Source organism: Odocoileus virginianus, chromosome 24 (assembly GCF_023699985.2).
Source record: "Odocoileus virginianus isolate 20LAN1187 ecotype Illinois chromosome 24, Ovbor_1.2, whole genome shotgun sequence".
NCBI classification, from domain to species: domain Eukaryota; kingdom Metazoa; phylum Chordata; class Mammalia; order Artiodactyla; family Cervidae; genus Odocoileus; species Odocoileus virginianus.
In genome coordinates this window covers 34,084,594-34,098,417 of record NC_069697.1, presented here as the reverse complement: position 1 = coordinate 34,098,417, position 13,824 = coordinate 34,084,594, and the positions used below count along the sequence as shown (strand labels likewise).

Genomic DNA, 13,824 nt, shown 5'->3' with positions numbered 1-13,824 from the left:
AGTCAATAAGAAAACCTCACAGTTTATAAAGGACTTATTCTATGTGTTTGTTCTCATTTAATCCCCACAACTGCCTTAAAGGTAAAAAACAATTTTTTAAAGAATAATGAAAAATAAACAAAAATTCATCGAACATAACATTTAAACATGCATTCCTATGTTGATCACACTACACTTTTGGTCTGCTTTGCTATCCAACAGGAATACCCTATATCTAATGTCCAATCTGTCAAAATGTAAAAAGTAACATTTTCAGATCATCTGAGAAAGCTGACAACAAAATAGAGGAATTTCAGAAAGTGCTATGCTGTCTCTGTCTCAAAGAGATTTTCTTAGGAAAAGAATGTAATGCAGAGTAAAGAATGCCAGCTCTGGGACTTTGCATTTGGGTGTCACCACTTTCCGAACTGCATGGTGTGGACAAGTTAGTTAGGCTCCCCTGAGTCTAAGACTTCTCAACTGCAAACTGAGAGTAGAAATGGCTGCCTTGCAAGTTGCTATTAAAGTGCATGATTTAATATCTTTAAAGGAGTTTGAAAAATAGTAGATAGTGGCAAAAATGTGTATTTGCTACTCCTAGTTTGTCAAGTAATATAGTGTATAGAAAACTGAAAATTTTCAACCGTTTCAACTCAGTTAAAAGCAAACATTTGTTCAACTTGAAATAATTAGAAGAAATATTTCAGGTGGAATTTTTTACTGGCTAGAGGGCAGAATAAATTTTGCCCAAAAATATGAACATGTAACTTTTAAAATACCCATTGGCAAGAATCATATCACCCTCTTCCAAAAATAAGCATATCTACTGGTATTTTTAATCAGTGCTTCAGTCAGCAATTGAACAAAGCTATATGCTACCATGTACAGATCAGCAACTATGTGCTATGCTTTTAAATCAAGTTTCCATACAAGGATAAATAACCACTGCTAATCATAATTAAGGGATACATTTATAAATATATATTCCAAAAGATGGTTTCATTCATTCCCATAGTTCTCACAGAGATAGGTAAGTGAAAGTGTATAAATTGGTGATTAGAATATGTAGTAGAAAAAAATCAAATAATATTGTGCTTATACCAAAAGACTACCTGGAAAGAGTTTGGCCTTGCTTTTAGAACAAGTTTCAATAACTAGGATAGAAACACCATTTGGATAAGTTGGGAAGCAGAGAAATGTAGGAGATGAAGAGGCAAGGCCAGAACAATCTGAATCTGAGCAAGCAGTAGCCTCCAAAGGACAGGTAAACCCAGAGACTCCACATCTCTTAACTATTTGAAATATTCATAATTTGACTTCAGCTATTCTCTGTCCTTGAAACACCTCTCAAAATATTACTTAGCAGCTTCTGAAGAAATACACAAGGAAGCTTTGATTCCCATTAAGCATCCCCCTAAGAAGGAGTTTTTATCATAACAGGAACCCAAATTTTTTTTTAAATGATAGCTCTGAATTAAATCCCCCACCAAAAAAATATAGTTAAGAATGAAATAATAAAACTCTTTGTCTTTAAACACCCATTTGTACAGTGGAAGCAAGCTTAAATTTAAGCAGTAAAAAACTCAACAGAGATTGAACTATTCTAAAAGAATACATGTTTCAAACTTTATAATCTAATCAATGTTCAATTATGTAACTAAAGTAACACGAAATCACTTACTCTAGGAATTCAGTGATATATTTCTGACTACATTTTGACCAGGTCCAAGGACTTGTGTGGTAATTTAAAGTTGGAGCCATGACATGATACTGATGTTTAATTCCAGTTTCCTTACATTTAAAACTATCATCGTGTGGAACATTAAATCTAAAAATAAAAATAAACACTTAAAAAAGAATAATAAAGTGTACACAACATTAGAAACAGATCTCTCATTTTATAATATAATCTAAAATGCAGATCAATCTGATTATATCAGGATTTGTACTCTTGATCTCTTCATAAAGTACTGAAATGCTAGGGTTACCATCATGTTTAAGTACATGATGTTTAAGAAATAGTAGATTATAACTCTGATCAATAGCACAGTCTGTTGCTTTGGTATGTCAATTTCAACAATCAAGCTATTTGGATTCTGACTCACCTCATCACAATATCAACAAAGCATTCACATAAAAACAATTATAATTTCCAACATGCATACCCGAGGCAATGCGTGTGGGAAGATTAGGTAAAGGCTCTACCACAGTAACTTCCAGACTACTGACTATCACTACAGAATTAAAAAACAAAAAAACTTCTTTAATTCTTAATTCCATATCACTTTATGCTTCCCACCTATTTCACATGAAACAGCTTAACTGTTCTTTCTGGTTTATAATCATAAAGCGATAACTGATAGAACTGGAATAATAAAAATATTCCCAATGGCAACCAAATCTTTACAAGGGCAATGACATTAAATGATCAGCTGGCCAGCAACAGATTCTACATATTTTTTGAGGACCCAGTAAAAATTACATTTAGAAGGAATATTGAAACCACTTGATTCAGTCCTTACCTGTCAAAATTTGTACTTAATATCAGTGTTTTAATTAAACTACTTACTGATATTCTAAACACACCTAAAGAGTTTCTCAGGAAGAAAATAAAAGGTAGTATCCTTTGCAAGAACATTGTACTAGTTAAGACCCTTGGTAATCAGCAAACACTGCCTTCAGGATGTTACCGCAATGGATGATATACCTCGGGCATGCTGCTGAACCTGCTCTACTTCAGCAAACAACGTAAAAATCTGAGTGTGCATTTGGTGGGTGGTCATGAGACAGAACTATGTTACAGGGAACTGAAGGGGAACTAGCTTAATAAAAATTATCTCTGCCTGAAATTATTCCAGTTGAATACTCTAAGGATGTCAAGGCATGACCAGGAAAAGACAATGCAATTCAAGAGAAGCAGCTCCAGCTTCAATTCCTTATTAGCAAATAACCAAAATATCAAAGGAGTACTGTGGGTACATCAGGAATCATTTTTCAGAGGATGAATTTCTAGGGGTTTCTGACTTTCTATGGGAGCTTCACGGGTATCATGGGAAATCATGGCCTCCACATTCTTAGAGCATAAAACCCCAGTAGAATTTTTAATAATACAGGAACAGTTAGGAGAATTCCAAATGTTTACCAAAAAAAAAAAAAAAAAAAACACTATGGATCTGGGAGAAAAAGTTTTAAGAAAATATTTCAGTGATTAAGAAATTCCCACAGACCACATACTCTGTTGGGGCTCTGAGCAATAAAAGCAAGAAATGAATTGATACTACAAATATTTGGGGGAGTTCCCTAGAACCAGGGGACCCTACAGGCCCTCCCATAAGATGGTAGAGCACAGTACCTGGTCATGCATAGGATAACAAGGAATAGAGGCCAGAAGTGCTTGCCATATAATCCAATACAGTAAATGAAAGAAAAGAGTTCCAAAGTTCTAGTTCTTTGCTTAGTCTGTTGATCTGTGTAGCCTGTCTGACCTAACATAGATCACAAAAGAGCCAGAGTTAGCATTTCAGGGGTTAACATTACACTACTAATATTTTGTAAAGATATAAAGATGCTAATTACTCAGTTAAAGACAAAACTGTAGACATTCATGCAATGCTATGTAGAAGGCTCACTACTGAGGTGACACAAGGTACTTACACATGACCAAGCTCATGGGCTATGGTGAAGGCAGCACTGAGTCCATTTTCTTCACTAATAGAGCAGCTCCGTAAAGGGTCACACAGGGTACCTAATTCTGCTAAACCTGAAAAATTTCATATTTGTATTTCAACAAAATGGGGAACAGCAGAATCACAAAGAAAGCACTAAAGCATTTATCATTCGGCATTACCACTTAGAAATAAATGCAGAGTTGACTGTTAACACTGCACATATGTTTTATAAGGCAAAGAAAAAAAAACAGAATGATTTATCTGTAGCTGAAACCATATGCTTTTACTGAAGAAAATAATCCAAAATATGGGATAAGAAAACAATTTTTTAAAAGACAGGAAAACCAAAAGGCCACAGGAAGAATGTAATTTTAGGCCACATTAATGTTATCAGTAGGAAAGGTAATGAATGTCTAAACTGGTAACAGTACTAATAAAAAAAACAGTCCAGAACAATATAAATTATAAATTTTATTTAATTTTTTAAAGCTTTGAAGCAGCATACACTTATTCAATTACCATATAATAATTAAATGACTAAAAATATGTTAAATACTTAGAATAGTGCCTGGAGTTAACAGATGTTAAATAAGGCATGATAATGACATAATCATTGGAAGCACTTGATTTTGTAACCATTCCAGCAGTGTAAAATGTATCAAACATCAAGATCTAGCCACTCATTTAAATAACAACTTGCAACTGGAATTGCTGCTGAAAGATGATGACAATATGAACTGGCTGGACACCAAAGACAATAGTTACAACTGATATAGTCTTTTAATCTAGGATAAGAAATATAAAATAAATGCTCATAACAATATTCCATATTTCATCATCAAGTTAGCATTCCATTTTACTTTTTAAAATAACACCATGGCTTTTACTATTGTTATCCTTCAACATTTGCTTACAAATTTATCTTCTCTCCTATGATGATTCCTTTGATTAAAAAAAAGATTTTCATATATACAGTAACCAGTTTCTTACTGTAAAAATTTTGCCTTTAGAAATTTCTTAATATAAAATAGACATATTAGCTACTGTGTTTTAGGTCTTTCCTATTACATGTGCCTAAAAAAAGAAATAGAAGTTTACTAAAGAATCTAAAAATATGGGAAAAAAGTCACACTGAGTTCACTCACCAATACATTCTTAACAAAAATAAAAGATGCCCTCTTTCTGACTCTAATGCCAAAAAGCCTTGCCTGGGCAAAGTCCCCCCCAAAAGAACTTTTCCTTAGTTAGAATCAAGACCAAAGCAAGAAGGAAAAAAAAGAAAGATATTCTTTCTTTCATAGTCCTCTGAGAAAGAATGAGAGAATTATTATTTTCTTTAAGATTTTAAAATTCATACTGTATGGGCAATTTTTAGTCAATTTCGTATTTCTCCTTTGTCAAAATAAGTTAAACTGTACATACTGCTTTTTAAGAATATGTGCTGTTCCCTTGCTCTCACTGGTATTTTCAATTTGCCAAGTGGCTCAGTCCCAGTTGTACTATTCACTTACAGTGCTGGGTATTTGAAATACAATATTGACTCCATTGGGTTTCCATGGTGGCTCAGACCATAAAGAATCTGCCTGCAATATAGGAGACACGGGTGCAATCCCTGGGTTGGAAAGATCCCCTGGAGAAGGGAATATACCCACTCCAGTATTCTTGCCTGGAGAATTCCATGAACAGAGAAGCCTGGCAGGCCATTGCCCATGGAGTAGCAGAGACATGACTGAGTGACTAACACTTTCACTTTTCACTTTTTTCATTGACTCCATGACCACCCAAACTTTGCTTCATGCTTAAAGATGGGTGGGACTTCCCCATAGCTCAGATGGTAAAGAATCTGCCTGCAATGTAAGAGTTCCAGGTTCAACTCCTAGGTCAGGAAGATCCCCTAGAGGAAGAAATGGCAACTCCTTCCAGCTTAAAGATGGATACATTCTAAGTTGAAAATCTTAGTCACATGACATATCTGTAAAAATTAGCATTGCATATGATTAAAGATCAAGCTCAAGCATCTCCATTAGATAAACAAGACTAACAAAAATCAAAATGAATGTACCAAGCAGTTAGCTGAGAATTTATGCCTAGATTCACTCATTCTGATTCAGGGCTCTCTAAAACTTGGCAGAAATATTAATAGAATAAACTAGCACAGCCCAAATTTGACACAGATTCCCTGTATTTGAAAGTGCAAGAAGCTGCACAGAGTCACCAATCTATCATCTTGAAGAATAACAACAATTTTTAACTTACTTTGTAAAATATGCCCAGAGACTAAGACAACAATACTTGCAAAAGGAGATATAAGCAGGAAACCTAGTAATTATTGCCAGTTATCTTGTATTTGTTATTAAGAACTATTCTTAGTTTGTTGTTTTTTCCACATATTTTAGAAGGGAAACTAAAATATTAAAACTTGGGTTAATACAAGTTGTGTAGCCTTGGGCAAATTATTTATCCTCATTTGTAAAATTGGAATAATAGGTCTTCATAGGTTTGTTGTAAAGATTAAATGAGTAGTGTAGTGTTTGATACATAAGCGTTCAAATATATCAACTATCATTATAGCCACTGCTACTCTTGATTTCAGGGATAACAGGACTACTTTGATTTGCATAGTCTATGTTTCTAGACATCAGTATGATTTATGCGCACAGGAGTAGCTGAAAACTGCAAAAAATGAATGGGGAGTGAATAACCCAAAATGTCTAGCATTAAATCATTTTTAAAAATAGAAAAATATAGCAAGTATATTCATATTAACTTTTAGTATAAATATGTGAAAACAAGGCAAAGATAATCTAAGAAATATAGAACATATATATCTGAGCACCAAGTCACTTCAGTTGTGTTGGACTATAGCCTGCCAGGCTCCTCTGTCCATGGGGGTCTCCAGGCAATAACACTGGAGTGGACTGCAGTATCCTCCTCCAGGGGATCTTCCTGACTCAGGGATCAATGCGCATCTCTTAACGTCTCCTGCATGGCACGTGGGCTCTTTACCACAAGCACCACCTGGGAAGCCTAGATATATAGAATAATACATCTAGCTATAGAAATATATCTAATTATATAGAATATATCTACAAAGTTAGAGAATAGCTTGCAAGGAGAAGAGAATGAGGTCTGTTGTAAAAATTACAGTGGCAGGTGCCTACTTCCACATTTTGGAAGATTAACTTCTAGACAGTCCTTCTACCACAAAGAAACACATCCAGTAATAAAAACTACTTTTTAAATGAATACTGAGCTCATGATGTATGAGAACTATCAAAGCCCCACACCTCCGAAACCTAAGATATATTCTCTCCCTGCCCATCTCATACCTAATAATGCATGCATACATACATATAAACAATTATATCATGTGAATGAAAGTCACTCAGTTTTGTCCAACTCTTTGTGACCCCATGGACTATACAGTCCATGGAATTCTCCAGGCCAGAATACTGGAGTGGGTAGCCTTTCCCTTCTCATGGGGATCTTCCCAACCCAGGGATCAAACCCAGGTATCCCACGTTGCAGGCGGATTCTTTACCAGTTGAGCCACAAGGGAAGCCCCATATGATTTATATCATGTGCAAAATCCTAAACGGCAAGCAAGGAATAGTAAGGATAGGAGTTACTCTGAGAGCAAATACTGATAAACGCAATATGATGCAGAGACTAAGAGCTTGCTAGAGGAAGCTTCAAAGTAGAGGATCTGATTCTGAAGTCTCTGCCTTGAGTCAGGGACCTTGGTTATTAACACCCTTCAGATTATAGCAAAAACAACTGAAAACCTCTCTAGAGGAAAGAACACTTTTTAAGCAGTCCACCACTAACCTTTTGGATAATTTTTATACAAATATGAACTTACACTTAGAGATCATGAAACATACAAACAAGTAAACACAGGAGAAAACGAGCAGACACCACATATTTGGCTATCAGATGTTTAGAATATGGGAACTGCCAAAGATGGAATATAAAATTACTCCAAATACAATGTTTCAGTAAATATGAAAGGCAATGATAAATATGAGCAAATATAAAAAGAGTACAAACAAAATAAATAGGCAGATATTGAATAACAACTAAGTAGAATATTTGAAATTGCAAAACATGTTGAAATGGAAAATTCAGAGGATGAATGAAATACCAAATTAGATATAGACAAAGGAAAAAAAACAATAAAATACACATTAGAGATGCTGGAATAAAGCATGAAGGTAAAAAGAAAGAAAAGGGTGGAAAACAATTATAATAAATGTAAATGGATTAACTTTAGTAGTAACGAAGATTATTATGGATATAATTTTTAAAATCCAATTATATGATGGATGTATCTAAAGAAATGAGACTCTGAAAAATTGAAACAAAAGGTATATCCAGCAAATATTAAACAAGAAAAAGTTGGACTGGTTATAGTATTGCTAGACATAGTATTATAAAAATAATATTATAAGGACTACATTTTCTTTAAAAAGCATTATTAGAGATAAAAAGTCACGATACAACTTTAAACAGTTCAAATCAAACTTATATGTGCCTCATAAGTTATCCCAAAAATAGATGAAACAAAGTATCTGAATACTGTAATTGAAGAAATTTTAATGTCGAATTAAAAATAAACAGTAACAAAGATATATTCATGTTTCAGGTTAGTGTCCTAGTAAGCAAAAAAAATAGTAAATACATAGTTGATTTGAACAGCATAAATTGATTTGACAGACATAGTTAAGAATACACATTCTGTTTGGACATACACAAACATTTTTTAATTGACCACATAATAGATCATACAGTTGAAGTCTAGCATGGAGGATTTTGAGCATGACCTTGCTAGCATGCAAAATGAGAGCAGTTGTGCAGTAGTTTGAACATTCCTTGGCATTGCCCTTCTTTGGGATTGGAATGACAACTGACCTTTTCCAGTCGTGTGGTCACTGCTGAGTTTTCCAATTTGCTGGCATATTTAGTGCAGCACTTTCACAGCATCATCTTTTAGGATTTGAAATAGCTCAGCTGGAATTCCATCACCTCCACTAGCTTTGTTGTTAGTGATGCTTCCTACGGTCCACTTGACTTTGCATTCCAGGATGTCTGGCTCGAGGTGAGTGATCACACCATTGTAGTTATCTGGATCATTAAGACTTTTTTGTATAGTTCTTATATGTATTCTTGCCACCTCTTCTTAATATCTTCTGTTTCTGTTAGGTTCATACCATTTCTGTCCTTTATTGTGTCTGACTTTGCATTAATGTTCCCTTGGTATCTCTAATTTTCTTGAAAAGAACTCTAGTCTTTCCCATTCTATTGCTTTCCTCTTTTTTTTTTTTTTTTTTGCCTTGTTCACTTAGGAAGGCTTTCTTATCCCTCCTTGCTATTCTCTGGAACTCTGCATTCAGATGGGTATATCTTTCCTTTTCTCCTTTGCATTTCTTCTTTTCTTTTCTCAAATATTTGTAAGGCCTTCTTAGACAACCATTCGCCTTTTTGTATTTCTTTTTCTTGGGGATGGTCTTGATCACTGCCTTCTGTACAATGCTATGAACCTCTGTCCATAGTTCTTCAGGCACTCTATCAGATCTAGTCCCTTGAATCTTATTTGTCACTTCCACTATATAATCGAAAGGTATTTGATTTAGGTCATACCTGAACAGCTTAGTGGTTTTCCCTACTTTCTTCAATTTAAGTCTGAATTTTGCAATAAGGAGTCCGTGATCTGAGCCACAATGAGCTTCTGGTCCTGTTTTTGCTGACTACATAGAGCTTCTCCATTTTATATACACATAGAGAGAGCTTATATAGAAAACTTCCAGATGTACAAGCTGGATTTAGAAAAGGCAGAGGAATCAAAGATCAAGTTGGCAACATCCGCTGGCTCACAGAAAAAGCAAGAGAATTCCAGAAAAACATTCACTTCTGCTTTATTGAATACACTAAAGCCTTTGACTGCGTGGATCATAACAAACTGTGGAAAATTCTTAAAGAGATGGAAATGAGACTACCTTACCTGTCTCTTGAGAAACCTGTATGCAAATAAAGTAGAAACAGCTAGAATCGGATATGGAATAACAGACTGATTCAAAATTGACAAAATAGTACGTCAAGGCTGTGTATTGTCACCCTGCTTATTCAACTGATATGCAGAGTACAGCATGAGAAACGCTGGGCTGGATGAAGCACAAGCTGGAATCAAGATTGCTGGGAGAAATATCAATAACCTCAGATATGCAGATGACACCACCCTTATGGCAGAAAACAAAGAAGAAATAAAGAGTCTCTTGATGAAAGTGAAAGAAGAGAGTGAAAAAACTGGCTTAAAACTCAACATTCAAAATGCTAAGAACATGGCATCTGGTCCCATCACTTCATGGCAAATAGATGGGGAAACAATGGAAACAGTGACAGACTATTCTCTTGGGCTCCAAAATTACTGCAGATGGTGACTGCAGCCTTGAAATTAAAAGATACTTGCTCCTTGAAAGAAAAGCTATGACAAACCTAGACAGCATTTCAAAAAGCAGAAACATTATTTTACTGACAAAGGTCCATCTAGACCAAGCTATGGTTTTTCCAATAGTCATGTATGGATGTGACATTTGTACCATAAAGAAAGCTGAGCACCTAAGAACTGATGTTTTTGAACTGTGGTGTTGGAGAAGACTCTTGGGAGACCCTTGGACTGCAAGATCAAACTAGTCAATCCTAAAGGAAATCAGTCCTGAGTATTCACTGGAAAGGCTGATGCTGAAGCTGAAGTTCCAATACTTTGGCCACCTGATGTGAAAAGCCAACTTACTGGAAAAGACCCTGACGCTTGGAAATACAGAGGCAAGAGGAGAAGTGGATGACAGAGGATGAGATGGTTGTATGGCATCACCAACTCAATGGACATGAGTTTGAGCAAGCTCTGGGAGATGGTGAAGGACAGGGAAGCCTGCTGTGCTGCAGTCCATGGGGTCGCACAGAGTCAGGCATGACTGAGTGACTGAACAATAGACCAACAGGTGACATCAAAAGACTTCAAAGAATGGGCATCACATAGATCATGTTCTGCAACTACAATGCAATTCAATAAAAAACAGTAAATCTCGATACATTCATAAAATTTTAAATGCATTTCTAAACTAATAAGTCTAGTTAATAAGTGAAGAAATCATGATGGATTTATACATACTTAGATTTTTTTAATTTTAAATGTCATTGAAAATATCTATAAAAACATGTAGGACATAGCAAAATGATACCTTGAAGTAAATAGGTAGTCTTAAACAACAAAATTATAAAAGAAAAACTTGGGGGGGTGGTTTCAGCTAAGTAAGCATAAGCAAATTGGGGAAATATGAGAGAGAGAAAGCACAAATTAAAGAAATAAAAATGAGATTAAAAGAAAAGAGTTGCTCCTCCAAAAAAAGACAAATGTAATAGACAATTTTTCAATGAAATTTATCCATTTAAAGAAGTTCAAATGATATCAGAAATAAAATGAGGCTTGTAGACAGCTATAGACGAGAGTTTAAAAGAAAATGCTAAGAGAATAAGTTACAAATTTTACTACTGAAAGAAACGGTGTAATATCTAGAAAAACAGTTTTTAAAGCACATTCAAAAAGATTTTTTTTAAGTCTGATTATTCTTGGAGAAATTAAATGGGAGAGAATGGGAAAAGAAACAATATACTCCCAACAAATTTGGCCTGATGAATAAAACTTTGGTATCTGTGTTGCTGTTCCTACTCATGACACCAACTGTCTCACTGTTCACACTGTCTGCACTTTTTGCTGAACCCAGGCTAGACAAGGCGTGAGCTAAGAGGCTGGAAGGAGCTGTAGGAACTACAGACACATTTATTTTCTCCTGGCTGGCACGGCAGTCATAACACAGCCACTCTCCTGACTCACGCAGCAGTCGGAGCAGCAGCCACAACATAACCATAATGCAGCAGTAATATAGCCATGACATAACCTCATATAACATAACCATGATGCCACTCCAACGTAGCCCCAATGCCATAGCAGCTAGGGCTTCTATGGCGAAGCTCTGATGGGCGTAAGGCATAACGCAGCTTGTGACCAAGTGATGCCCATGTGCAGTGCTATAAGTGATCTCAGTTGTTACATAGTTATTATTTACAAAACCTGCAGTGAGAGAGCCTGACCAGGCCACCTTGGCTAATTTGCTCTCTCCTCACAGTATCAAAATCAGACAAACACAATCAAAGGAAGGTCATTTCACTCCTGAAAATATATGCATGGAATGAAATCTAGTGGTGTGTTTAGAAACAAAAAAAAGAAAGAAAAAACCTTAATCAAGATTGGTTTAGTGTTACAAAACTCATAAAAGGAATTCATAAGATTAAAATAATCACATCATCATTTCTAGGTCTGCAAAAAAATTTTAATAAAAAGTATACATTTTCTATATTTCAGAAAATTATGATAAGTTTATCAGCCAAGAAGAACCTATGGCAAACATTGTTCCTAGTGGTGAAACTTTACAAATATTCCCTTTAAAATCCAGGAAAAAAAGGCTATCATCATCATTTCTATTCAACATTCAACAAGGTTTTTCTCTTACTAAAAGACAAGGAAAAAAAAAACAAGGAAAAGAAAAAGATTTTAAAAAAAGGAAAGACTATTATCAGGATTGAAGAAGGGGAAGACATAAATGCCCACAGGTAAATTATGAGATTATTAATGAATCAGTTGTCTATATTTAAAATCAATAATGCAAATAATTTGTCATATTTCTATCAATCAACATCATACACCAATACACTAATAAAAGAGGTAAATGAAAGTTGGGCATGATAAACTCTGAAAGAAAATAATACATACTACTAAAAAATATTTTAAAAGACCTTCATAAATAGATAATTGTTTCATAATGACTTAACATACTGGTCTAAAATTTTTATAGGAGATCATAGGTCCAAGAATAGCCACAAACTATTGAAGAAAAATAGATGGAGTTATATACTTTATGAATTATGATTATTTATTATAGAGCTATATAATTTGAATTTATGGAATTGGTAGATGAACTAAATAAAAAGTATTGATTAATGAAACAGCAGGATGTTTGCACATGCCAGTACAAATAGAAATTTTATATGTGGCATTGCAGATTCTAAGGAAAGGCATTGCAAATTCTAGGAAACTAATAAAAACATGATCTCAGGAAATTGGATATCCACGCAGAAAAGAATTTTACAAAACTGGAGCCTTATTTGATACCATATCAAAAGAAACTCAAATAGTATAGAGATTTAAATGTGAAAGGACACATTTTTAAATCCTTATGAGAAAACAGAATAATACATTCAGATTTTGCAATAGAGAAGACTTAGAAGGCTATAATTTCATTAATAAGACATAAAATTTCTAACTCTAAAGTTATAAATTCAGCTACAGCATACATTTTCATACAAACACAACAATAATCTCTAAGGAGCTAATCATTAAGAGATATTTACGATACATATACTCCAAAAAGGGTTTGGTATCAAGAAGTTATAAAGAGCACTAAAAGGCATAAGAAAATGAAAAGTACTGCAGCAGAAAAACTGGCAATGTTTTTTCATTTATTTCATTCCTCGCAGAAAAGATACATAAATGGCTAGTAAATATATAAAAAGATGTCCAGACTCATTAGTGACCAGAGAACTAAAAATTACTACTATAATGAAATACATTAAATTTAGATTGGCAAAAATGAGGAATTTGAAGATTTCTTGTATTGATAAGAATATAATCAAAAGGAATGCTTATACACTATTGATAAAAAATGTAAATTGGTACCACTTTAGAAAATAATTTGGTGTATCTTATAAAGTTGAACATGAGCACACTTAATGACATGAAATTCTAATCTTAGGAAAATGTCTTATAATAAAGTTCCTAATAGAAAAAAGCTGGAATCAACCCAAATATTCACTGACAGAATAAAGACATGTGAACCGCGGTTGAAATATTGTGTAATAGTGAAAATGCATGAACTAAAGCTCAAAAATAAGCATAATCAAGCAATTTCTTTTAAGAATACATACAAGTGCTATTAAACTATTTTTCCAAAAAATGGAAGGAACTGGCACATATAAAATTTATGCAACTGGTTATCTCTTGGGGAAATGCAAGGGCTAGAACAAGGACTTAGCACAGGCCATAGAACAGTACTGCTAAATTTCT

The 13,824-nt window shown here is 34.4% G+C and overlaps 1 protein-coding gene across 1 annotated transcript in view; it reads right to left on the bottom strand.

Moving 5' to 3' along the window:
- Positions 1-13,824, bottom strand: part of ADAMTS20 (ADAM metallopeptidase with thrombospondin type 1 motif 20) — a 194,318-nt gene that overhangs the window by 118,462 nt on the left and 62,032 nt on the right. The window contains exons 8-9 of the mRNA XM_070454544.1: positions 3,634-3,739; positions 1,661-1,807 (exon numbers count right to left, since the gene is read on the bottom strand). Of these exons, the coding sequence (XP_070310645.1) occupies positions 1,661-1,807; positions 3,634-3,739 (253 nt within the window). The remainder of the gene's footprint in view (positions 1-1,660; positions 1,808-3,633; positions 3,740-13,824) is intronic.